The sequence below is a fragment of the Lissotriton helveticus genome, chromosome 3_1, assembly GCF_964261635.1.
Source record: "Lissotriton helveticus chromosome 3_1, aLisHel1.1, whole genome shotgun sequence".
NCBI lineage: Eukaryota > Metazoa > Chordata > Amphibia > Caudata > Salamandridae > Lissotriton > Lissotriton helveticus.
In genome coordinates this window covers 244,526,668-244,553,534 of record NC_136061.1, presented here as the reverse complement: position 1 = coordinate 244,553,534, position 26,867 = coordinate 244,526,668, and the positions used below count along the sequence as shown (strand labels likewise).

Below are 26,867 nucleotides of genomic sequence, written 5' to 3'. Positions count from 1 at the left end.
AGAGGTCTGGCCCGGGACCAGGGTTCAATTCCCGACGCGGCAGGGTCCTGAGCCCAAAATGTCCACGGACTCGATAATTCTCGCCTCGGTGCCTATTCTAATCATGGGGTCCTACGCTGCAACTCTGGGCAATAGTTGCTTAATCTCCACTACGGCGGCCCACCCGCCGCGGGATGCCTGGCTTTTACCCTGGGGATACCCAGTAGGGGTTATCTCACAGGGAAAAACCAGGACGGGTTCCCAAAGCAAGCGCCTTGATGCCTTCGGGTGATACGTGCGCTATATAAATCGGTATACATTTACATTTACATGGGCAGGCATGATGGGAATGTGAAAATAGGTGTCCTGTAAGTCCAACTTTACCATCCAGTCTCCAGGGTTTAGGGCAGACAGAACCTGAGCCAGAGTGAGTATTTTGAGCTTTCCCTTTTTGAGAAAGTAGTTGAGGGCTCGCAGAACTATAATAGGACAAAGGCCCTTGCCCTTTTTTGGGACTAGAAAGTAGCGGGAATAGCAACCACAGACTACTGCTGGCACCTGAACCCTCTCTATGGCTCCCTGGGCCAAGAGAGTCCTGGCTTTCTTCTGAAGCAAGTTTAGATGGTCATCCGTCACACAGTCGTAAGTTGGAGGCATGGAGGGATGGGTAGTCTTGAAGGGGAGGGAGTAGTCCTTTCAGACTATCTGAAGAACCCACCTCTCAGTGGTGGAGGTGATGGCTGATCCTGCCACCAATTGGCCGCCCATAATCCTGAAAGACCGTACTAGGAAGGTTTGGAGGCTGAAGGGGGAACTGGCAGCCCGACCCACAAGATTGAAAGGAGCCGTGTCCATGTCCATGGCCATACAGAGATTGCTGAATTTGCGCAGTCTTGTGGCTGGGATAGGACTGGCATGGCTAAAAGCCCCTTCTGTGGCCACAAAAGGGGGCGAAGAGCAGACGTGGAATGGGTGGTCACTGAGAGGTCCAAGGACTTGTCCGTAGCCTGCGAGTCCTTTAAGTGCGCCAGGGCTATGCCTGCCTGGTCTCCTAAGAGACGGGTGCCATGACAGGACATGTCCATAAGGGAAGCCTGAACATCCCCATAAAAGCCAGAACTTCTCAGCCAGGCATAGCGTTGTACAGCCACCATCTATGACATCGTTCTAGTCAGCGAGCTGAGGGAGTCAAGCCCACAACAAATGGAGAATTTTGCCACACACTACTCTGATACTGCTTAGGAGAGAATGGCCCGGGCTTCCTCCAGGACCTCATGCAGCAATTGCGCAACCATTTTTTGACAAATAGTGTGCATTACGGCCAATAGGCATGCAGTGTTCACAGACCACAATGCAAGGCTGGGGGAAGAAAAAAGCCTTTTTTGCCCCAACTCTCCAGCCTCTTGGATTCCCTGTCCGGGGGTGCCGAAGAGAATGTTCCATGTGAGGTAGAGGTTTGGACATCCAAGCTTTCGGTGGTAGGGAGGCTGGTGAAGAATTCTGGGTAGCCCGGTGCAGGGGGATGGCGGCGGGCAATTGTCCTATTTACAGAAGCCCCTGTGCTGGGCTTGGACCAGGTTCCTAGAAGAACATCAGTCAAGCCCTTGTTGAAAGGCAGGAGGGGTTAAAAGGAAGAGACACCCGGATGCAGGACCTCTGTCAAGATGTTCGTCTTGACTTCCACTGAAGGTCCAGGACCTCTGCTGCCCTTCTTACCACCATAGAATATGAAGCTCCTTTCTCCGTAGCCTCTGTAGGGGAAGAAAGCAGGCTTCTGAATCTGGAGAGGTATCCAGTGCACTGGCCGTACCCACTTTCTACTACTAGTTCATTTCATGCTGTGGCTGGTCTTGTAAAGGGTCCATCGACCCCTTCCAAACACTCTCCATTCCTAGCCCGTGAAAATAATGCTGAGGAACCGACCTAGGACCCAAGGGTGCTGTTGGCGTCGGTAGGCGCCGTTCAGGCTCCAGGTCGTTGGGGCCAAGAATGGGGCTGGGGCTGGGAGTCTTGTCATGGGAGTTGGGAGTCTCGTTGCGGGAGTTGGCGCCAGTTATGTTTGCAGTGGCAGGACTAGCACTTGTCCGAATCCACCACTGGACCCATTGGGGGGGCATCGGCGCCACCGGTGCAGAACCTGATGGAGGCCCCTCTGAACCTCCAGGGCCCTAAAGCGTGCCAGGATGGTCATGTCTCCCAAATATGAGGCACATGCCGTCAGAGTTCTTTACGTTGGGCGGAGGTTGCTCTGGCTCCTGAAAAGGCAGGGAAGCGCGGAGCCGACCTAGGCGCAGGTTCCACAGTTCGAGGCCTAGAGCGTCGAGTCTCCTCCATCACATATGCCAACGGACAGGGAGAAGTTGAAGCACGCTTTGACTTCTTGTGTCTCTTATTCCCCTTACCAGACTGACCCAAAGCCTTTGAGTGGGAGGATGATGACTTGGGACTAATGGTGCGATGCCTGGACCTTCCTTTCGTCCGGGACCGAGAACAAGACCTCCACTGCGAACAGCATGGAGCCGAGCGCCAGGCCGCAAGCAGCTTTAGGGACCACTCCCTCAGAGCCTTCGGAGCCATGACTCAGCATTTGGAGCATGACTTCGAGTCGTGTTCGCGCTTCAGTCATCAGAGACAAATTAAGTGTGGATCCGTCACTGATATGGCGCGATGGGAGTCATCGCACGGTTTGAAACCAGAAGGCTTTTTTGACATTGTGGAAAAACCTACACAACAAAAACCATCGACAAAACATTGAAAAAAGCCTGTTAAAAAGTGACAGAGTGTAGCTCGTCACAGAGCTGCACCAGCTAGCCGGAAAGAAAAGAACTGACATCAGCGCACCGAGGTGGCGCCTATACAGGTGACGTGGACATCACTTCCGATGCTATTGACTTCACGGGGAGCCGACCGACGCCACCTACCGGCGTGCAATGGTATTGCTCAAGCAAAAGTGTTCCAGATCCAGCCTGACACTTGAGAAATTCTAAGGTAAGGAATCTGGGGCTAGATGTCTATCAGGTACTGCTGTTACCGGCCTCTGAAATTAGGAGGCCACTCATAAGGAGGACCTAGGCTTACTACTGGAAGAGAAGATTATACAATGGAACATAAAATCAAGTCAGTGCCCAGTCAGAAAACTGATATGATTTTTGATTTGAAGTATATTTCTAGCATTATTGTACTTATTTGTGCCACACAAAAGGGTAAAATTATGTCGAAGTCCACTCCACCTCTTTTCTCCAAATGCTCAATTTCCTCTGGTTTTAAGATGCAATGATGGGAACTGGTACTTCTCATTTATTTGCAATGCATTTGCCAATAAAAGGCTTGATGGAGCAGGGTCTTGGACTCCGTTCTGCGGTTTAAAACCCTTAACATTGGCGTATATCAGTGGGTTATTTCAACTCTCGATTGTTGTATTGCTCTGAATCTGCTCATTTCGAAACACATCAATATTTGTCATTCTTAATTTGCTATCGTCTTTTTTTCATACAAATTGCTAAGCAGCTACTAGTTCTTACAATATCTTTCTCTATGGACACATCACTTGTGCGTTTTTCAGGAATACAAATTGTTGTCTTTCAGTAGAAACAACGTTGCAGGTAACTGCAATTCTTGCAGTCTTCCTACCTCTTTAGGATGACATGTTTTTCTTTCGAAAGTCTATCTCTTCCACAAAATCTTTGCAATTTTTTCATACCATGTTCTCAAACAATATTTACTATAAAAAAATGCTATTCTTGTTTAATAAAATGTTTGTCACCCGATGTGAATACTATCTCACTGTTAGTCTCACAGATAGCCTTGTTGTTCGCTGCCTTGTAAGCAAGAAAATTGCTTTTTTTATGTTCTTGTCATCTTTTCCTCCTTAAAACAACTGCATACATTTTAAAAGTGTGCGTGTGTGTGTACACACACACGAGCCCCATTCGAAAGAGTTATGCTCCACTGAAATGTTGGTTGCTTTAATTTGTTTTCCATCCCTTTATCAAAAATATACCACCTACTGTACCTCTCATACATATATTGTATTGGGAGACTACCAACGTGGCCAACCTTGTTTATTTATTTCTATCAATTAGTAGGCATGGCTCCCACACTTTCAACAAAGCAAGACAGAAAGTGTCTTGAAAGAAGCATGGAGCCTTGCCTTAAACAGTATTATCTTACCTCCTCTAATGGAATTGTGTTTCCGCCCCAGTGCAACTCCTGGCTACAAGAAGCCCTGCAAAAACTTACAGCAAGCGAGGCCCATCTTTGGAGGAGCTCTCTGGTCCACAAGCAGGTGAGGTGAAGGACACATTTGGCATTTGCTAAGAGCTCAGTTACTACTAGCAACTCTATTCAGAATGCTGCTGCCTTATGTAATGCCAGTGCTGGTATTTAATCTGCTGCTGATGCGATTAATCAACTGAGATCGTAAATACCCATAAGCTCATTCCTGTGCAATTTCTGCAACCATTAACCTCCTATCTGCAGCTTCCTACTGACTCCTTCAACTGAAATATTAAGTTAACCAGTTATTGCCCTCCGCTCAGGACTTTCAGGTGATTAATAGTGACCAGAATCAAGGCAGAAAGAACCTGGGCCAACATCCACATCTTGAATTTGTCCTTGCACAGGAAGGCACAGGTGGCAGGTACAATGGTCCGGGAGCCTGTGTTTGTAATTTTGTCCTTACCTGCCAACACTGCTACAGTCTGCTGATTGACCCCCCCCCTGGGTCCCGCCAGAGCCCTCTTGACGCCGGCTCCACCGGGTGGCCGCCATTGTCCCGACACCATCAGGGACTCCATATCCCAGCAGACCAAGCCGCAGTGACACCGCAGAGCGCCAGGAGGCGCATAAAGGGGGCTTGGGTTTATAATTTTGCCCTTACCTGCCAACACTGCTACAGTCTGCTGATTGAACCCCCTGGGTCCGGCCAGAGCCCGCTTGACGCCGGCTCCACCGGGTGGCCGCCATTGTCCCGACACCATCAGGGACTCCATATCCCAGCAGGCCAAGCGGCAGGGGAATTCGCAGTGACGCCGGAGAGCGCCAGGAGGCGCATAAAGGGGGCTTGGGCTCCCGCAGCGTGGGACGCACGTGGGCGTGCCCGGGCCGCGACTGGACAAAGCCCGAGCCAAGGGCGGGCCCGTCCGCGCCTGTCAGAGACAGTTAGAGGCAGGGCTGGGCCATCCCTCTAAGACGTTGGACTGAGTACGGTATCTCGTATCGTATTATATCCTATTTTATATTTCTGTAACACTTCTTGAACTTGCACTGGTCCAACCATGAGTAAGGGCAATTTTGTTAAAGGTAGGTCTGTGGGCGGGACATTAGATGCCTTCCTGCTGAGGGCAGAATCTGTCCTCATTCATGAAATCCAGCTCACAGAGCGAAGACTGTCTCTCGAACCACCCCTCCTCAGAGTAGACTCTCCTTGACTCCCACACTCACGGTACCACGTACAGTACCCAATAATGAGACTCCTCCATCATTAATTAGTACCCAGTACAAGCTGTGATAGATTCAGCTACGAACACTGTATCATTAACTTCTCCTGTACATAGCCCTACTGGGTCAAAAGTCACAACCAGAGGGCAAAAGGCTAAATGCGAACACAAACATGCACCAAATGTTGAAACCTCACTAAAAATTGTTAAGACAAAAGGTAAAAATATTTCAAAGCAGCGTAAAGTCGTTACAAGTTCGCTGGGGAGGAAAGGGAAATCGTTTGAAGGTGTATGTGAAACCACTGAGCTCTTAGAAAGCTCCACTAAGCAGAATGAAGCAGGCAAGCCTGAGTATGTAACAGAGGATGAGAATTTTTGGGGCAGACTAGAGACATTGATGTCGACCCTTCTGGAACCCATCCATTTAAAAATCACTAACATAGAAGCCCGGTTAGTAAAAGTGGAGGAGTTGGTATATAGTACACACCAATTGGTACAGACAGCTGCCACTAATCCAATAATACGCTCGCTACCCTGCGACGCGAAAGATCATACTGCAGGTCCACCTTCCAATCTTGTAACCGCTGGGCAAATGAAGAGTAAAGATGTTACTATTACATCAAATCCTATTAACCCCACTTGTACAGTAAGCAGAATAACCACAGGGGGGACAGAAGGGGGAAGCAACGATGTAGCTGTAAACGGTAAACATCAACAGGGCCATCGAGAGAAATTTTACAACCCATCACAACATTTAAATTTACCCCCAGAAGCCACCCCGTACACGGTTGTTCTGACAAATGTTCCACCATTAGCACCCAACATATTTTAACACTGGTCAACCCTAAGGAATAAGTCACTTCACTTCCTTACTACTAGGACTGGACTGAAAAATTCACTCTTCTCGGAGTTTAAAATGGTTAGTAGGATCGGGTGGGTCGGCACATCTCCAAAGTCATTAAGAGAAGATTGTGTTGTTGTAACATTTTGGGCACCACATCTGGTACACACCATCATTGAGAGGTGTAAAAATGGGCCTGTTAAACCCCATGATATAAATATATTACCCCTAGGATATTTTTATCGCCCCTTAGAACCTGCAATGAATTCAGGCCCCCAATGTTTAGTAGAAAATTATCTGGAAACTAGGCAGCCAAGACATCATATACCTATCTATAATCGCTTTGAGGTTTTAAGTGGCTTGGAAGATAATGATTGACTTTACTCTGAGACTTGTGTAAAATCCAATTATGTTACGGAACGGCATGAAACTAGTGATAAACAGAGATATGACAGTGAGAGGGTTCAAGGGCTTAGTGACTCTAGCAATAAGATATTAAATAGAGCTCAAGTTGTTCCTAATAATTCTTTTCAATTAGCACATGTTAACACGGTCCTATTAGAGGGCGCAAATCCCCCTCATACTCACTCGACTGTTGTCGAACCCCCACTCTGCTATATTGTTTCTTGGAATATTGCTGGAATCCGATCAAAACTAAATACCCAAATATGGTGGGATTTTATTCTTCAATTTGAGGTTCTTTGCTTCCAGGAGACTTGGACCAAGGAAGCAATCCATCTAAATGGGTATAGGACTTATCATATCCCAGCGGTTGAAGGTCAGAGTGGGAGAGCCAAGAGTGGTTTGTGTGTGTATCTATCTAATAGCATGAACCTAAAACAGGCTAATGATGATTATTATCAATTACTTGTGTTGGATCTGGATTCAATGTTTTCTATAGCCCTGGTCAATTTCTACAACAATATTCCCCCAGGTTTAGTGTGTAGCGTCATTAAGAATATGTTTCAATCACTGATTCTCCTAGGAAAAAGTAAAAGGAGAGATACAATGTTACTTTTAGTGGGGGATTTTAATTGTACACTGAGTGAAAATGCTGAAAACAATCTATGTGGAGCATTTGGTGAAGAAGGTGCATGTTCTTTACACTTCAGTCATACTGCCTTAGGGGAACAGTTAAATGAATTAATTAATAGTTTTGACCTTGGTTTTGCTAATGGATTGTGCTTATCACATTTCCCCTGCCCCCTACATTTAACGGTAGGGGTTGCTGTTCTACCATTGATTATGTGGTAACTTCTATAAATCATGCACACAGCCTCCATTCTTTTTATGTTACTGATAATTCACCAAGTGATCATTTTCCTCTCTGTTTAACTGTCACATTGCCATCCAAGAAAACCTTAGGGACCAACAATAGTGCTTGATTATTAGAGAACTAGCAATTGGAAGCATAAATGGTTATTCCCTGCGATGGACTAAGGTAGACCAAACAGAGATGCTTAAATCAGTAATTGTTAAATGTAACTTAGATATAGTGACATGCCTGAGTGAATATACTACCCCTGCCACTCTATTAGCATCATTAAAAAAATTAACAAATGTAATAAGGGAGTCTCTTATTAGGCAACACAAGAGTAATAGTGCCCAGAGTGGGTGGTTTGACTCGAGGTGCACTCAAGCCTACTCACTCCTAAAAAAAGAATTGCATAAAAAAACCAAGAAATATTTTAGATGTTAGGAGAGCTATGCTGGCATATAAACAATAAACAAGCGGTTAGAGACAGGAAAAATATGGTAAGGAAGGAGGCCTGGGAGACTTTGCATTTAGCTTCAGTAACTAATGATAGTGCAGGCTTTTGGGAGGCAATTAGAACACCTTTCCTATCTAATGATAATGGCCCTACTATTAAGAAAGCTATCACGGAGAATCAATGGATAAAGCACTTTGCTCAGGTATATGGAGGAGATGAATCTCCTGTGGAAGCCCGAGATATAAACCATTCCCTTCATTCTAAGGATTTAATGTTTAACATAGAGGAAGTTGAGAGGGCCTTTTACGCCAGTCAGGGCAGTAAGGCTCCTGGCCCAGATGGGGTCCCCATAGATATATTTAAGTCGATCATACCTCTATGGGGGCCTCTTCTTGTGCAGGAGCTTAATGCGAGTTGTAATACCGGTTTTCTACCCACTTGGGTAGAGTCCACCATTGTCCCTATCTTCAAAAAGGGGGATAGGAATGACCCGGGATGTTACAGACCGATCTCCTTATTGGATGGCACGTCTACTGGACTGGGCCGATGAAAATTCTAATTTATGCGATTTGCAATATGGCTTTCGGGCCGGTCTGGGGACAGTAGAACAGGGTTTGAATCTTTCTTTGTTGGTGGGGAAATACATGAGGGCTAAGAACGGGAACTTGTTTTTAGCTTTTGTGGACCTCTCAGCCGCGTTTGACTGTGTGGTCCACACTAAACTATGGAAATCGTTGGGAGATCTGGGGGTTGATGTGAATATTATTTATTTTCTTAAACGTTTTTATGGTGACGCTAAGGCACGTGTGGGCTACGGCTTGAAGGGCGAACGCTGCATTTTCGATTAGGAGTGGAGTCAGGCAGAGCTGTGTGCTGGCTCCATTCCTTTTTTAATTTGTAAATAAATGGGCTTGAGGAAGTCTTGTGTAAAGATAATCAATATTTTCCTCAAGTAGCTGGCCGTCCCATCCCAGCCCTCTTGTATGCAGACGATGCCATGCAGATGTCACGCACACAGGTGGGCCTACAGAGCGTTGTGGATAGTTTTACCCTTTTCATGAAAGATCTGGGATTAAGGGTAAACACTTCAAAAAAAATTATTATGCGCTGTGGCAGAGGTTTTAAGACAAACAGACATCTTCATTGCAGGACAAAAGATTGAGGCTACTAAAAAATTCTCTTACTTGGGTATCCTTTTCTCACAGAACGATTCCTGGGTACAAGCTGTAGCAGCAAAAAAAATTGGCTCTTTTACGCACCACATCTGCCCTCACTATCTTTGCCAGGAAATTGGGTAAAAGACCTCCCGAGGAACTTATTAAAATATATAAGGCAAATTGTGTCTCTGCCGCTCTTTATGCGAGTGGGGTATGGGAGATTGCCGATCTCACCCCTATCCAGACAGTTGAAAAATCCCTTTTAAAATATATCTTAGCTGTTCCAAGTGGCACCTCAGGGTGCATTTGTCACACGGAACAAGGTCTCCCTTTTATCTCTGATTCAATTAGATTAGAGCCTGTGCTATTTTGGCACAGGCTATGGACGAAAGAGGAAACCAAACTGAATAGAGATATTCTTTTAGATATTTTGAAATTGGCAGGAGTAATGAGGATTGCCTGGCTGAGATAGGTTTATATAATTTCTTTAAGGATCTTGGCCATTTAGAGTACTTTTCAAATCCACTTACCATTAAGGCAGTGACCAGAAAGGATCTGAGGAAAGAGTGTCTTATGCTGCTGGACACAGTGAGAATGACATCTGAGATTTTAAAGCCCACAGTCCTGCATAATCAATTGATTTTATCTACTTTTAACATTCAACCCTATTTTTATTATGATTTTTTTTATATGAAATTGCTTATGTATTTTATAATTGTGTGCTTTTATGATTGCTATTCAACAATCGAATAAAGCTTTTCTTGAACTTGAACCATAAAATAATGGCAGGGTGCAGCCCCAAACAATTTGAAGGACCCACTTATACAGATGTAATGCATTTCCACCACTGAAATATGTGGCTGAACCTGCCACATGGCTGTGTGCTACTAAGTGTGCACTAAAGAGATTTGGAGGTTGTTGTCAGAGGCCAGGGTATTGGAAATAGCTGTCCCGGATGGCCTGGTCGTTCTTTGTCTATTGGATCCTCAGACCCAACCTTGGAAGGACTGGATGCCCTGTTTTGTGAGTCGCATGGCCTGATGCTGCCAATAAGCCAAGCCCATGACATATACCCTAAAATAGCAGAAATGTTGGATGAAAGCGAAAAAGATCAATCAGCATGCCTAGGCCCAGTTTTCCTTATACTCCAGGGTCGATCGGTTCTGCCTTTTCACCAAGCAGGTAGGAGCTGTCCATCAAGGATGTCTGGATGTCAACAGAGAAACCAGTGGTATTCTTGCAAACTAGTTTCCATAGCCCTTTCTGTTCTCTGGTGTCTACGCCTGAGTGGATGACTATTATGCATCCCAGCCATCTTGAATAATTTGGGACATAGAAGTTCATAAGTTTTCTTGGTCAGCTGGCAAGATCTCACTGATATTGTCCCACAATGCGTGGGTGTAGTGTCCAAGGAGGCAACTGACACTTACCAAACTCAAGGTAATGCAGGCCAAGGAACACATTTGCTTGCCAAAGGTTTCTATGCATCTGTCAGGAGGGGTAGCGGGTAAGGCTTTACATTTAACTCTGCTCATCACTTCCAGAGTGGAAGTGGGTTGCCACTTAGACGCACGATGCCACTTGCACAGAGGAGCACTGCTTTTTTTTGTTTTGCAGATCCAGTCTGGTACCTGAGAACACCCACATGGTGAGTAATTTGCAGTCTGAAGTATCCAGCAAAAAACTATTTCCCCCACTGTAAGCACATGACTCATATGTCCAGCACACCAACAGTGGGCATATTTGTTAGCCTTTTTTCAGTGAGTTTAGGATCGGCAGATGGAAAAAGCCTTAGTGTTCAAATGTGGTTGTCTGCCGTGACTTGATAATTGCCCTTCTTCATGTTATTCACCCTTAGCTCAGACATATACTGGCAAATTATCAGTTAACACTCTGTAGAAGGACAATAATGTTTTAAGCTTGATAGCACCCATGTTCTCTTTTCCTCAAACTGCAGAAACTAGACCATCTAACACATTCTATAATTTAAGAATGCCATTAGAGAGACTGTAGCAGCCTTAACTTGTCACCTGCCAGTCAAAAAGCTTAGAATTGCTGCTATCATTCACATAACAGTCAGGCTATTTTGAATAGTATATGATCAATGCTTAATTTGGGGAGGGTTGATATAAATAATAAAAAACAAGCGCAGGGCTCAAAGTTTGCATTAGGTGTGCACCCACCCCCAGCGCTGCGAAATGCTGGGCTAACCAAATTCCTATTCTCTACCCCACACTTCCTGTGCCCTTATCATGAAAGTGTTTTCATCCCTGCATTCTACTTTTGTAACCGTTTACCTATCCTTTGCTTCCTCCTCCTCCTTTATTCATTTATGCTTTTTCTCACTTGGTGTGGGTCAAAATCAGATGAAGAAAATTCCTGGTCCAAAAAAATGAGTGCTGTGCTAATCACATTAAATCACCAACATACATTAAGCACTGTATACAATTCTATAATGCATACATTTGGAAAGGCCTCTGAAACATCCCTAATGTCTGTTTAGACCACATATGATACATGGAAGAAATGTTGGTCAATTACAAGTGTCAACTGTAATAAAGGTGTTATTTGCTGGAAAGGCTGGGAGTTCATCACAAGTAATACATCTGCAACCTTCTGTTCTGATCTGTGAACCATGCACCCTCTTGTAGCAATTGACTCTCTCAGGGTAGAAAGGCAGAGCAGTCCAAGACCTACTCATGGAAGGTAGTGTGAGATAGTCCAGAGGCATGCAACACATACTCGAAAAAAATCTGTGCTTTTTCTTATAAAGGGAAATGTTCTTTATTGCACACACAATACAATGCATTGATTTACAAATATATATAAGATGGCAGGCTAAATCTCTATAGTGTCACCTTTTTAACAGTTCAAACCCTAGCGAACCCAGAACCGTATAATCCCAATTTCCCAACATATTCTAGATACAATATACCTTGGGTGTAGTTATCAAAAGGCAGAGAGTGACAAAAAAAAGCAGAAATGTGCCATAGTAAACCCATGCAATACCATTACAATCACTGAGGATGGCACTATCTTACAATGACATTCATTAATACCTGTAATGATTCACTTCATGGGGAAAGTGGTGTTGAGCTTCTAGTGGTGCGCTGCCGATACAAGGAATGATTTCTTCAGGCCTCCTAGCCTCTAACATTTCCAATTCTTGAGGAGCATTTTTTAGCTGCTCTCCCTCCTCACACAGGACCTCCTGTCTGGGAGTAAGGCACTTCTGAGAACAGGCTTATTATCAGCAGCACTCAGGAACCCCAAGGCAGATTGCCCCCCGTGCCTGCACCCTCCAGGTTACAATGACCTCCTCTGTCTACTTGCAAAGCACCTGGATCAACAGAAATCAGGAACACCCCTGGAGATTACACTCCTGGAGAACCAGTCCAGAGAAGGTCGAGGAGAGCCCTCTAGCCCCCCCCCCAAAGCAGGCCATAGGTCTACTGTCCCCCACTCACTGTAGAGGGGAAGCACCACTAGCCCCAGAGAAACAAATCTATCTGGACTTCTTGTGCCAAGATTTATCCTTTGAATTTGTCTGAGTCACCAAGGGATGGCAACCTGGACCAGCTGATTTGCAGTTCAGTTGGTTTGATCTCTTGTACTCTGCAACATACAACTACACCTCCCACTTTCTGATGGAGTTGTCAAGTGGCTTTGAATAATGCTCAAATCTGAGACACTAAAGACAGGCGCAAAGCAGGTCCGTAATGAATATCTGCTTCCTGCAGGTATCACATAGCTTGAAGCCTGAAGTCTTCGGAGGAGATATATCCTTAGTACACAGTCACAAAAAATATTGTTGTGGAACTCGGTGAGGGTATTATGAAATTTTGGGAGTGGAGCTCCGGATCTGTATCGAAGGAAAACAAAAGTGACAGCAACACGCAAAGGGTGGCGTCACTTCTGGATGCAAGATAATGATGTCACAAAGTATGGCGGCATGACCTAGCCGCACTCAGCAGCAACTGATGAAAGCAGATCAAGTGTGGGGGAGTGCATAAGGTGACAAATCTGCCGTTAGAAATATCCACCAGAATGGGGAACTGTAGAACGCATTCAAAAATGAATAAAGGGGAAGGAAAGAAATGAAAGGGGACTTGTAAAATGAGAAAAAAATAAAGGATTGGCCCACCAGTCCTAGCACTGAAAAGCACTCACAGGCAGGCTGATGGGCATGTAATTAGGCAAAATGGCATTACTTCCAGGGCTATAGAGATAAAGCTATATTGTACGTGGTCATGAGTAGAAGCAGAATGTGAATGGTACTCGAAGAGACCGATTGCAGATGAGACCTTACTCGGAGCTACCCTATGTATGTGCGTGTATGTATGCATATATAGGTGTATAAGTACTTTATCATTTGTTTGTTGTAACAAAACCTACCACACAATTAAACCTACCAGAGCCTTCCATAAAGGTCTAGCAAATATCACAGAGTAAATCTTCAATCCCGGGGTTTGACAAAATTGCTAACAAACACCACAAGTCCATGCATACTAAAGTAATCACTGAGAGTCTATGTGGCAAATTACCTGCCTATAGTGATTAACAATACACCCTTCAGACCTATTAACTTTATTGAAAACCTTTTAAAATAAATAAGCCAGGAATACTAACTTTGTTAAAACTTTCCATGATGATTAAATCTATAGCATTTAACAAAACATTTCCCAGAGAGCCAATCAAGCCCACGGCCTTTATAATTATGTGAGGCCCACTGCCTTAGTCTTAACTTTTCATAATAAACAGACCAGACCGACGACATTGGACATAACCTTTCCCAAGAAACTAATCAGTCATAGAGCCTTCATCATTGACTTGTCATTGTAAAAAAAATCAGTCCTATCGTATGAAGCATCTGAGCATACCTTGTCCCAAGAAGCAAACATTAGGTATGCAGTCACAAAATTACAATTGTGTACAAAGTAATGTTAATATGCGAGGATCCATTTAAGAAAATAACTTTAAAGGCTCTAAAACAGTGTGATAACTATCCACCCTTAAGTGTCTTTTGGCTTTAGCACATTCTTTACACAATAAATAAGTCAGGTCTAGTATCTTTATCATAATTATTCATAATAATCATATCAGACATATAGCCTAAATAAAGATGTTCAGGTCCTAAACCAATTGAGTGTTTCTTTGTGTTACTACAGGGTGGTAAAAACTGATCCCTCATCTAAGAAACCATAGAAGGATATCTGGCCTAAAAACATTTTTTTATATTTTAACTCTGCTTGATTAATTTTTGCATAAGAGTAACAACAGTACATAACTTCCCACCTACATCCACTGGCCGGTGGGGTGAAAAATCAAGATACATCCAGAAAAGTAGCAGTGGGACAAAATCGAAGAGAATGTGGGAAGATAATAATTGGAGGAGCAAGTAAACGAAGTAGTTGGTAGCTCTACGCTTCTGAAAATGGTGTGCTTTGTAGTCCTGTATGATGTTAGGGTGGTGTGTTAGAGGCAGTGTGGTCTTCCCGCTGTGTGGTCTTGTTCTCCCTGAATAAGGCAGAGCATGCATAAATATGTCAGACAAACTAATTTTCTTAATTCCTGGGAAAGGAAACATATGCATGGGACCTATGTTTTATCGAATTGTGGCAGTCTCCAGTCAATAACTGCGGTCAGCTTCTCCAAGCCCAGTAGACACCAAAACTTATTAAGCCAATCTAGCCTGTACCCCATTAAGCCAGTATTGTTTGCTTAGCTGCTTAGAGTGCGAGATTGACAGCTTTACCTTTCAAGGAGTGTAGGGGGTAGGGGAGTGCGTTATGTAGCACCAGCAAGACGTAGCTAGGGAATCGCAGGATAGAGGTGTCATACATCTCACAGATATCTTCTAGGACCTCTGACAAATAATACTGCAGTTTAGGGCAGTGCCAAGGGATTAGTAACAACGATCCAACTTGACCACACTGTCTTCAACGCCTGTTTTTCCCTCCCGGCTTCCACTTGGCGAGTTTCTCCGGCGCATAGTACCAATAGTGCAGGATCTTAATGACTATTTCCTTGCAGTTGGCGCTGCCAGAAGAAATGTCGGTGCGGTGGGTGATGTCTGCCCACTCCTTAGGGGTAAAGGGCCGTTTGCACTCGGCATCTCACTTCGCAGAGCGCAGGACACTGTCTTGTGCTGTGGGGTGTTAAGAAAAGAGCAAATGTCTGACAGAAGCTTCTTGTCGGATGTGTGTGTAAGGGGCCAGCGCTCGAAAGCTGTGAGTGGGAAGCTAGCGTGTGGTTTAATATGGGGTTGCATGACCCAGTGTCCAATAGATAAATATTGCCAGTGTGATGTGTCAGGAATATTTAAGTGGGATTGGACATGTTCAAAATCTAATAGACCATCTAAGTCAAAGTGGTCACCCACTCTTTTACAACCGGCGAGCTGCCACTGGAGAAAGGAGGCAGGAAGTCAGGGTTGTTCAGTGTCAGTGTTTGCGGTGAGACTCGTGAGGACAGTTTTCTCGAGAGTTGTGTTTTGTCCTATGTGCCCACAGTGGTCCTCAGTATAGGGGATATGTAGACCCCCCGCCCCACTGGTCTATGCAGTTCAGGGTGCCAGGGTATGTTCTAGATTTGTGTCTCTGCGATGGCAGGGTCTATGAAGCACCAGAGTTTCTACGCCATGGGCTGGGACCACTCAAATCTGTACCAAACCTGCGCCGCCAGGCAGTTATGGGTCAAATGAGGTACCCCCCCGGACCACCCTCTTTCTGTGGCCAATATGCTTGTTTCTTGGGCTTTCAGGCTTTCTTGCTTTCCCAAATGTAATGCTCAATTATTGTTGCAACTTTTCTAGGACATGGTTAGGTGGTAGGAGTGGCAGCGGCTGCATCACACAGTATTTTGGGCAGGAGAGTCATTTTCACTGTCGGAAGTCACCCTATCCAAGTGAGATAATCTCCCATCCAAGACTGAAGGCCTGTCCTTGCTGGGGAAAGGAGCAAACCATAGTTGCATTCCGCCATTTAAAAAAATATATATGTTTTTCACAACAGTTTTAAATATATTGAAGTCAAAGTTACCACCTACTCCGTTATATTTTCTTATTTTAGTGTCAATATAAGTATAGCCTCAAGACCTTTGGTCTTTCCGTTTTCTCTTTTAAAATATAAAACGAGAAAACAAATCCCAGCTCTCTTAGGAAGCAAAGGGGCAATTCCAAATCAGGTCTCGGCATCAGTTCAATGGGACAGACAGACCCTACTATTCGTTATACTTTACAGAATGAATAAAATCCAAGGACTTAACTCAGCTTTTACACGAAGTATAAATACAAAACTTGAAAACAAATACAAACACAGGCACCATATTCAAGCAATGCACAAGGTTAAATCAAACGTTTCCATAGCACTATCGATACAAAATTGAGCAAGACAACTATACAAGATACAGGTGTGTCAAGTTACTGGGGCACTAATGCGTTTATTTCTTGGTTTGTTTAGATCTCAGAATGCAGGGCTCTAAACACCAGCAGACTACATGATTAACGCCCAGATAGAATATGCACATGGAGAGCATGAATTATGGTATATGAATCCCAAGAAGAGAAAAACGCATTTAAAAATACAGCAGTACTTGACATTACGGATATGGAAATGGGGGAGAGGGGAGGACGCACCAATGACAGTGACAAGGGTAGTGAATTAGTCTTGATCGCTATTGTAGTGACCTGGCACAGAATAGTGAACAACCATTGGCAAAGAAGGTAGGTATGAAGAATGCGTAGTGTACCACTGGCTTTACCAGTGCTCGTTTGTTGACTGTGAAGTGAATGCAGATAAAATCATATGAAAAATGGGTGCTACATTTCCATACAGTTTTCAGACACTTTTTAAAGCTCTTGTTCCCCAGTGCTACTCGGCCGCTCACTGACTGTAAAACATCCTTATGCATTCCAGTGGAGGTGGAAGGGCACACTCAGGCAGGCAATAGAAAAACAGTCACACTGAGCTTATAAAAGATGTGATCAAAAACAGCTAATGCAAATTGCTCAAGGATTAGGAGGAAAAGATTTTAAGGGATCTTCAAGCTTTAAGGAGGGAACCCGAGAGTGAGACACATTCACCAGAGTAGCAACTATTAGATGGAGATCAATAGGTGACAATTCTGACCGTTTTCTTTTAAAGCAAGAAATGACAATGCCAACAGGCTTGACGCAGGCTCTTCAGTGCTTGAAATAATTGCTTGCAGCAGTGCAAACCAAATTAAAAAAAGAATTGCCGTGTGTATACAATGAATTTTTGAGAGAAATAATTAAATGTGTGAATCAAGCGTGCACCTTTCAGATGTCAAATAGCCCATAATGCAATATAAATAAGGCAAATGATACACTTTAACAGCCAATGAAAAGAAGGGACTAAAATACTACTGCTGGCTGATCCAATATATAATTAACAATATGCCAATCCAATGGCTTAAGGGTTCCGAGCCAAAGAAGCCCATGGCTGAAGGAGGATGAATACATTACGTTTGCCATGAATGGTGCAAACAACATTACATAGCAACCTAAAAAAAAGAGCACTCTAACACGGTACTTGAATGGTACTGAGTGACACAGACATACCACTGCTGACATCATAACACTTGAAACCAGAGTTTAATATGACAAACAATTTGCAGCATCTTTTATGAGATGTTCTGTTGCACTTCAGACTTGAGGATGCAAAAGGAATAATTTGGAGATCACGTTTGCCATCCATTCTTGAGCATCAGTCACTATACTGTTCATTAAACCTTGATTTGTCCTTAAGTAAAATGATTTCAATTAATTTCCAATGCTTAACTCAGCGTACTCATAGTAAGTCAGAGGAACAGAGGCACAAAGGGCTGAAACTTTAAAAATACATTATGTTAACCAGCTCAAATTTAATGCTAGGATGAAACAAACAGTTTCACTTTGAAAAACATCAATGCTTATTCCACTTTAGTTTCCTTTGAGTGGTTTCACAGGGTAGTGAAAAAGCAGAAGTTGGCCAAGCTGCAGTTGCTTGTGTTTCAAAAAAGGTTTCCAAAGAGCCACAGTGTATTATGATGCTTGGTGGGAAAGCAGAAAAATAGGACATTAGTCATCTGCAAAGCCAATTTGTGCAAGGCTTCCTCATATAAAACACAACATTAAATTTAACAAAGTTCAATACTCACCTTTCATGGCTATGACTTGCTTGGAAATCTTCAGTTACCAGATGAGCCACCATGACTCCATTGTAATCCTATTTCAAAGTTATGATAGGATAAACTAAAGGCTAAAGAATGGAAGCTAAAAGATGTAATGTGTTGCACAAAAGGATCATACTCTGACTACCTACACAATCAGTATGGCGGCTCTTAGGCTCCTAATCCAGAAAATTATCACAACTTGGTCCAGTAAATTTTCCATCTGGCTGGCTGCACGTTTTGACTTTAATTAGAGTTCCTTTTGCTTACAGGTCATTTTTAAAGAGAAGTTGAACACCCAGAAGAGTAACAACAGTTCAGGCTCTATAAATCAGGTTATCCTTCCCCACTGAAAACCAATGTTCTGCTTATAAATCAGCCACTTGAGTATACTAAATGCTTAGACGGGATGATAATCCATCACCGATATCTGACCATACCGGGAGATTTTAATGTGTAAACTGATCTAATCAAAAAAGCATTTGTTAAGTTTGAAGACAAGTTATTTATCCTCAGTAACGCTCTTTCTAGTGGATACTCTAACCACACATTCTTCAACTTTAGCATATCCCCAGGCACCAAACAGATCCAGAGAATTCTTACAGCAAGTCTCTGGCACTACCAAATGCAGACAAGGCGGTACTTAGGGGGGACTAACAAGCCTACGAACGAATCAGAAGCCATCATTTATGAAGGACAATGACACATGCCAATGACAAATATGGGTGGAGAGTGGGAAGGGCTTCCAGTGCATACCCTAATAATGCATGCCTCGAAGAGCGAGCAGCGCATGTGCGCTGCCCTTGGGTTCAACCTAATGAATGTCTGTCTGTAATGCAGCTGGTGCTCATGTAATGCAGTCTGATACCCTTTCCCTATATAAACCTCAACAAAAATGTTTTTTTCTGTTTTATTATTTGCATGCTGAGCGAGGTGCCCGCTTTAGGGACACCTCGCTCAGTTTAATTGTTTTTGTTTTTTACTATAATGTTTAGCGCAGCGCCCGCTTCAGGGACACATACCGCGCTGTGTTTCTTTCTTTTTTTGGGGTGAAACTTTAATGATGAGTGCGGCACTCGCTTCAGGGACAACGCCCTCAGTTTCTTTCTTTCTTTTTTTTTTACTTTATTGGTGAGCGCAGTGCTTGTTTCACAGACGCCGTGCTCTACAATACAATAGGTTTGCTTTTGCTGCAGTTTGACCTATTGGTATTGTAAATGGCAATGCCTTTTAATATTATAAAAAGTATTGCCATTTGCAATGTGAATAGGTCAAAGTATCGCTATTGCGTACCTATTGCATTGTAAAGGCTTGTTCTGTGAACTCTGTTGTCGCGTCTAAAAAGCCGGGACAAGTCCTTCGCATTATCAATAACACCAGTCACATCATGGCAGACGGGCACCGGACTGAACGAACCAACGAAATTAGCATTCTCCCAATGAATCATTCTAAGGTGGCTGGAGTTATGAGGAAAAAAATAATGCTTGATGCGCTGTAGTTTGAAAAATGAAAACGATTTTAAAGTTGGGTTTTGTGTACGGGACTGTGCCAAAACAGACGCATGTGTATGCTCCATTTCTCTTTTTTACATTAATAAGCAAGTGGTTCTCAGACCTCTACTACCCTGGACGGAACTCCGCAGGATCTCGCAGAGTTTTATTGTAACTCCGCAGAGTAAAACTCAACAAGTTCCATGCAGCCCTAGCAAGAGCACTAGCAGAAAGATTTAATTGACCATGTCCTAAAATTCATGAGTTTATTTACTAAGGTGCCAGACCGTATTCAGAGAACAAAAGGCAGACTACCTGAGGAAAACAACTTCTTTCCAAATGCCTCAATATGCTTAGATTCTCTGGGGGTGTAGAAGTAAAGGTAATTGGGTTGATATAACTGATTGACAGCTGTACCACACAGCTTACTGAACACTGAGCAAGAAATGCAGACTGGAGGGGCTGAACTTGGTTTCGTCCAAGTGGCCATGAATGTGACCCTAAATGCCTCACTGAAGGGCAAGTGAGGCTCTTCAGAGGTTGGTCCTGGATAAATAATTCCAGTAAGTAGGCTCAATATTTTCTACATTGGGGAGCCACAGGTCAAGGACTTCCACTGCCCGCTGCATCACAACTGCAAAAGAGGCACTCTCTGCAGTGAGTGGACTAGTTGGCGATTCAAACATGTCCTGGAGAATTATCCAACCCACCCATGTGCCGAAGTTGCAAACAAAGTGCTGCAGTTAGATCTATATAATGAGGAGGGGGATTAAGTTGTCTGCCTCCTCATTGTCATTATCATGGGAAATGTGCTGCAACTCTTGCACAGCACCCAAATCGGGAGTCAACAAGGGACTTCAACTCAACCTATAGCAGTATTAGCATTGTGGAAGAGGCGGGAGGTAGGTTAAATTTTAGCTTCTGCGCTTTGGTTATTTAATTGCGCAACATAGGCCGAGTATGGCTGACATCGGATCTGGATCAAAGAACGGTATCTGATCGAATCCGGTGCAGGTCCTGGGGCTGGAGTAGAAGTTCGGACAGGTATCGGCACAGGGCCAAGTCCTTCAGGGATAGTCAGCACTGAGGGAAGGCCACCAGTGTAAGAGCGACTGGTGGCTCCTGCGGTTCAGTGGAGACCAGATGCATTCTAGGGGGATTCGGCATCTTAAAAATTTGCAGCATGGTCTCTTTAATGGCCTCTATCAGCTGCGGGCCGACAATGGCCTACAACATCCAGAATGTGCTGGGACCAGCTGCAAAAAAAGACTCTGAGTCAACCTTCTTATGCTTTTGGTATGCCTTAGACCTACTATATGACTTTGAGCAGGACCAGGATTTAGAGTGGGTGCAGTCTTGAGATCTGAAGCGAAAGTGGCCCAGAAACTGGGAGTGGTACCACTACTTCGAACATGATCTCTTCTTATGTTCAGAGACATTCAACTTTACTTTTTGCTCCCTGGTTGTCTTTAGGTGCATCAAGGAGCACTTGCCGCAAGACCGAGACATGACCAAAGCCCAGGAACCACAGACCCACATCATGGAGGTCCATGACCAACATCTGCATTCTGCAATGGGGGCACAGCTAGAGTCCTCTGGATGCAGATTGAGACATTAGCACTCTGTTAAAGAAGTTTAAAAACATCGGAAAATCAACAAAATTAGGAGTAAAATTCCAGATCCACGTTGAAGGGCTGTAAAAGAAAGGAACTGACATTATGTCTATAAGGAGCCGTGCTCTGTCACTGCTAGGGACTACAGCTTGAAAATTCTCCGGATCCAGTGTGAGGCCTAAAAATATATGGGGAGGAATCCTCAGTCATAAGTATTGATCAGAAAATAGTAGTCACAGATGCAGAACAAACATTCACGTAATTTCAGTGCATACTATAAGGTCACAAAAATATGCATTCATTAAGCCAAATAATGCAGCCAAATCAATGATAGAGAACACCTTCATAACATAGCCGACAATACGCTTCGCTTTTAACCCCTTTGCTTCGGCCGCGATTTTTCCACTGTGCGGTAAACATTAGAACAGGGCGGGGCCGTGACGAACCCCAGCCGTCATCCGCACACGCCCACTGCGGGGCGTGACAGCTGGTGTTCGTCACCAGCATGGGAGGGGTTAAAAAAAGGAAAATTTAAGTAAACTCTATTTTTAAGTTCATATCCTTTATGGCCTCTCTCACTTCATGCACAGATCTCCATAGCGCTCCCGTCAATCAATACTGGTTTCTTGTTCTTTGCATTTTTAGTTTAGTTTTTTAAGCACTGTGGTCAAATGAGTCCACTTACTTGAATTACATCGCCTGTATACATAGTTTAATCATAGTCTCCCAACAATCTTTGCTCCTGTTCATGGTAACTAAATGTACTTTTAATTTCGTTATGCCTTCTGCTATGCAAGTTAAAAGCAGCTCATTTCATACCAATCTTTGATGCTTTATACGAATTGTCCAAAGAACTGCTCGTTTTTGAAGCATTTTCCCTAATGTGTGTACTTGAGTTATTATGCTGCTCCACAGAGTCGCAATCGTAATATAAGTATGCATTTATCACATTTGCCTTTACATATTTTGAAACTTTGGATAAAAGTGCTGTGGGAAAAACAAACCGATATACTTTGATTGATATATCTTGCCTACAATTTAAAGAGTAATTTTGCACACAATTGTTATGCAAATTGGGGATGCAAAGGTTCTACTGTCACCACAGAAAATGTTAACTTTCTTCAAAGGTTCTATGCTATTATATAATGCATATCACTGCTCTATTAATAAGCACAATTACATTTTTATGTATAGTGCAATTACCTACATTATTTTTTATATATCCACAGGTACAAATCAAAGATGAAATTGGTAGAACAATGTTACTCACATTTAATGTTCTTTGTCGGAGCTTTGTCCTGGCTATCCAACATGAACCATGCAGCCAACTACACAACTATTACCAGCTCGTTGTACGTAAAGCATGGCAACTGGAGTCTAACAACAACAGAAACAGAATCCAGTGCTGTGGTAACATCAAATATGAGTACACTGAAGAAAGCCTTTTTGGGAAATAAGTCTCTGACAACTTCTAAAACGAGGAGATTTCCCTTTTTATCAATTTCATCAACCGCAACAACTGGCAAGAATGCATTTTCAAATGCATCAACATCCAAAACTGGCAATAATTTATTATCAAACAAATCAATGGCAACCCTTAATGCTACATCTGCAACATCACCTGCTACTACTGGGGATCATCAAAGAACACTCACAAGTAATGGTAAGACTGGAGTTACCAACTCAAGTGACTGTAAAGAAACACAAAGGGGTACTTTATTGATCAGCATCATCATAATAGCTATCCTCGTTCTTCTTTGTACATTTCTGCTTATAGCAACTATAGTTCTTGCAAATCAGGTGTCTAAGCTGAAAAATGTTGCGCAAAGCAAGCGCCCTACAAGAAACAATGGGGATTTCTTGACCATCAGCAGCAGTTTATGGCCAGGGGGATCAGACAAATGGAAGAGCTCACAACTCTTAACCGGAGCAAACCTTAGCATGGATGACCTGTCTATTGATGATGCGACTACCTCTAGAGGGCAAAAAGTCAAAGAAGGAACAATCGAGAAAATTACAGAACAAAATGGAGAATCCAAAAAGGAATACGAGCTAGAAAAAAATACAAATCCAAGCAGTCAGGACAACGACATGGGACAAATGCTCAATGAAGATTTGAAGTGCTGATCAAATGTTTGTGTGAGAAACAAATGACAAACTTTTTTAGAAGAGGTGTCAAATAAGCCATCTAGAAAAGATTTCGACATTATCTTGATCACTCAGTCCTACTGTAGTATTTTGTCAGCTACGTCCACTCACCTTTCTTCTTTATACATGGATCAGTGCAAATGGATTATATCCCTTTCTCCCCAAATCCCTTATTTTGAATATTGTTGTTGCAGTCTGAATATCAAGTGTGGTTTTTCTACACAATGCTTACATCATTCTGCATAGCTGCCTGCCTAGCCTTGATATTAAAAACTATGCAATCTAAGAGAGATCACCCCAGCCATAAAGTGTAGGCTGTGGATAAATCAAACAAATAAAAAGAACAGTTAAAATGCTGTGAACATTATATACTTTTCCAGAAAACCTAATTGTTTAAATGGGCTAAGCAACATAGCTTCGTACATTAAACTTGAATGCAGTCAAATTTAAAAATAGTGTTCCTAAAAGGACTCCCAAGTCATTGATTTATACAAATCTCTGTAAATAACTTGAGCCATGCCTGGATTGTGTGAATATTTATAAATGTAAAAACAATTCAACAGAGCCATGTTAGCATTCCTAAAAGAGAGTGGTCCACCACATTTTATCCTCATCTAGTTCATGATTTAATTTTTGTTTCTACTTAATCCCAAATAATGGAGATTCCGAACTTAGGCAAGAAATTGCTGAGTTGTGTATAAAGAGTGGCATCACAATGTTACTGCAATAACACCGTTATTAACTTATTTGACATTTGGTGTCATGTTAACTTTGAGACCCTTTAATTGAAATGCTGTAGATTTAGGGAGAGACAACAATGCATTTATAATAATATACCACAATGCTGGATGCAGTAGGCTAGATGGTAAGACAGGACCCAAACTTGACTACTTGTAGCATTAGTTCTCAAACATGGCTATTACTTTATTATATTCCTAAACACTTGATTATCTCATACAAGAGGCCTCCTGTAATACTTTGTATTTCAGTGAAATCTTTCTTTCAAAAAAGCAAAATGTTGTGACCCTTTGAGCAGGACAATGCAGTGAAATAATAACAAAATACTGATTTTCTGCTTTAAACACAGTTATACCAATCTCGAGCACAGCATTTAAAAAGAAACTAATTATAAATAGAAATTGGAAATCTTGAAGCTTAAAAAATAAATGATGCATATGTAATGGCAAATAAGCTACTACCCAGCAATTTTTTCATGAATACTGGATTGGCCTATAGCATTAGTTCTTAAACTTTTTAATTCTACAAACCTCCCTGGATCGAACATTGAAACCGAAGACCTCTAATCTATTTCCATGATTTTAACTTCTACAATAAAAGGCAAAAAAGTACACAAACAAGAACACACTATATAAACTCATCACGTCTGCCTTCCTCTACAATAGCATATTTAAATATGAGTGTATACACTGGCAAGAGAAAAAGTTCATATTCACAAATACATAGATAGTCATGTGAAATCAGAGCTCGCAGCAGAGGTGATGGAACATAAGTTCTCACTGGAATGATATTGGCCTCAGGCAACAATAGAATTTAGTAACGACAAATATGGAAAGCATACACTTTCTGTGTCAAGAGGCGACACAAACCGTGACCTCATATACATGTATATTATGCCAGAGTATGTGGTGCATCGTGGGAAGTGGTACTCTGCTTACACAAGTATTCCAGTTCTCCTGAAAACTGCAGGCATCCCCTCTTTCCGACAAAAGAAATGTAGGTACATGGAGTCTGTAAGTGCGTGACCAGGTGAAGCAGTGGATGAGAGAACGTGTAGCATGGAAGGGCCTCTACGGCAGTCTACTTATAGATACATGCACAGAACTCTGAGCGGTTAGAACTCTGGCTCTCGAAGTGTACAACTTTCTAAAAAAAAGCAAACAATTCAAAAGTGTTTTTAGTCAGAAGCTGACTACTAGTTCAGGCATGAGTAAGTTTGAATGCAAACAGTGAGGAATGCTTGGGCCAGAGCAAGCCATCAGCTTCTGACTAAAAAGTATTTAAAATGCGTTACTGATTTTATTAATACATATACCAAATACATAGGGAAGAACAATATAGCGGACAAAGTATTATTGATACTTCAGGAAATTATTATTCTCGTGGGAGAAATCACCATTATATAGTTATTTAGCAAAAATGCTTATGATTACTGTCAGCCAGCAAATGATGGTTAGATGGTGTTTGGGTTTACAGACCCCCTGAATAGACACTATGGACCCCATAGGTCTATGAACCACTGTTTAATCATTGCTGGCCAATATCCTCAGGAGCCAGGCTGAATCTGGGAATAATTCAGAGGTTCAGAAAGTACCAGGAGCCATAAAGGCACCACCCACACCAGTAACATTACAGCTATTTAATGTACTCAGGACAAAAAGACAGTGTCGACAAAATCAGAAAAGCTTTAGCAAAGACATAAGGTATGTATAGAATATGGCACAATGGAGAATCAGGAGTGAGAAATCTATGTGAAGGTCACATATTCTTCAGAAAACACATTACCAAAGTAATGTATTCTTCCAATGGACACATTATTCTGTAGATTACTCATCTTAGAGAGACTTCCATAGAATTATCAGTGGAAGAGGGGAGTTTAACGAGTAATATACCTTCAGAATCAAGTGTTACTTCTATCTACACCTTACAACAAATTGGCCCCTCCAAACTTCAAGAAAGGGAGCCGCTCTCAAGAGCTTAGACAAGATTGTTGAACAGTTCTTACTCAATCTAGATCGGAGATTTCTCATTTGCTCATATTTTAATTGAACTAAAACCCCTTTTTCCTTTTTTGTGACCAAGAAGAACCTTCTGTAATGCTCTTTCTGGTGGACACTATTGAACAGTTTTGTTCAATACTATTGCAGATTCCTCACCTTAAAGTACTCCCCAGAGGCTGTAATAGATCTGGAAAACCTTTCCTGTGTGCAGCTAGTTGGTGCCATGCTGCTTCATGTTGACTCTGTATCGCCCCAGAAGAGATGGAGCAGAGCTACAAATAAGCACTAACCCTGCGTGCTGATGTATTTTTCTTGTTAGTCTCTTTACGCACCCTTCAACATGGATCATGACCAATTAGTAGTACCTCTGTGCAAATTCCTAACTAGGGACTTTTTAGATGTTAAAAAGAGGGCACTCCACAGAATGGTGAGGTATGAGGGCAGTTGGGATTATGCATTTAGAGGGAATCCACCACAAAGAACATTACCGAAGGTAAGTAACTTGTTCTTTTGATGTATAATTCCAACAACAGATTCCTCAACTTATAATGCATACCAAAGCAGTACCTCCCCAGGTGGC

General features: G+C 42.7%; 2 protein-coding genes across 9 annotated transcripts in view; one reads left to right on the top strand and one right to left on the bottom strand.

Moving 5' to 3' along the window:
- The window catches only part of EVI2A (ecotropic viral integration site 2A), a 30,606-nt gene extending 6,690 nt beyond the window's left edge, over positions 1-23,916 (top strand). The window contains exons 2-3 of the mRNA XM_078679712.1: positions 4,181-4,264; positions 22,631-23,916. Coding sequence (XP_078535838.1) covers positions 22,644-23,528 — 885 coding nt within the window. The 5' untranslated portion in view covers positions 4,181-4,264; positions 22,631-22,643 and the 3' untranslated portion in view covers positions 23,529-23,916. The remainder of the gene's footprint in view (positions 1-4,180; positions 4,265-22,630) is intronic.
- The window catches only part of NF1 (neurofibromin 1), a 2,143,703-nt gene that overhangs the window by 576,406 nt on the left and 1,540,430 nt on the right, over positions 1-26,867 (bottom strand). The window lies entirely within an intron of this gene.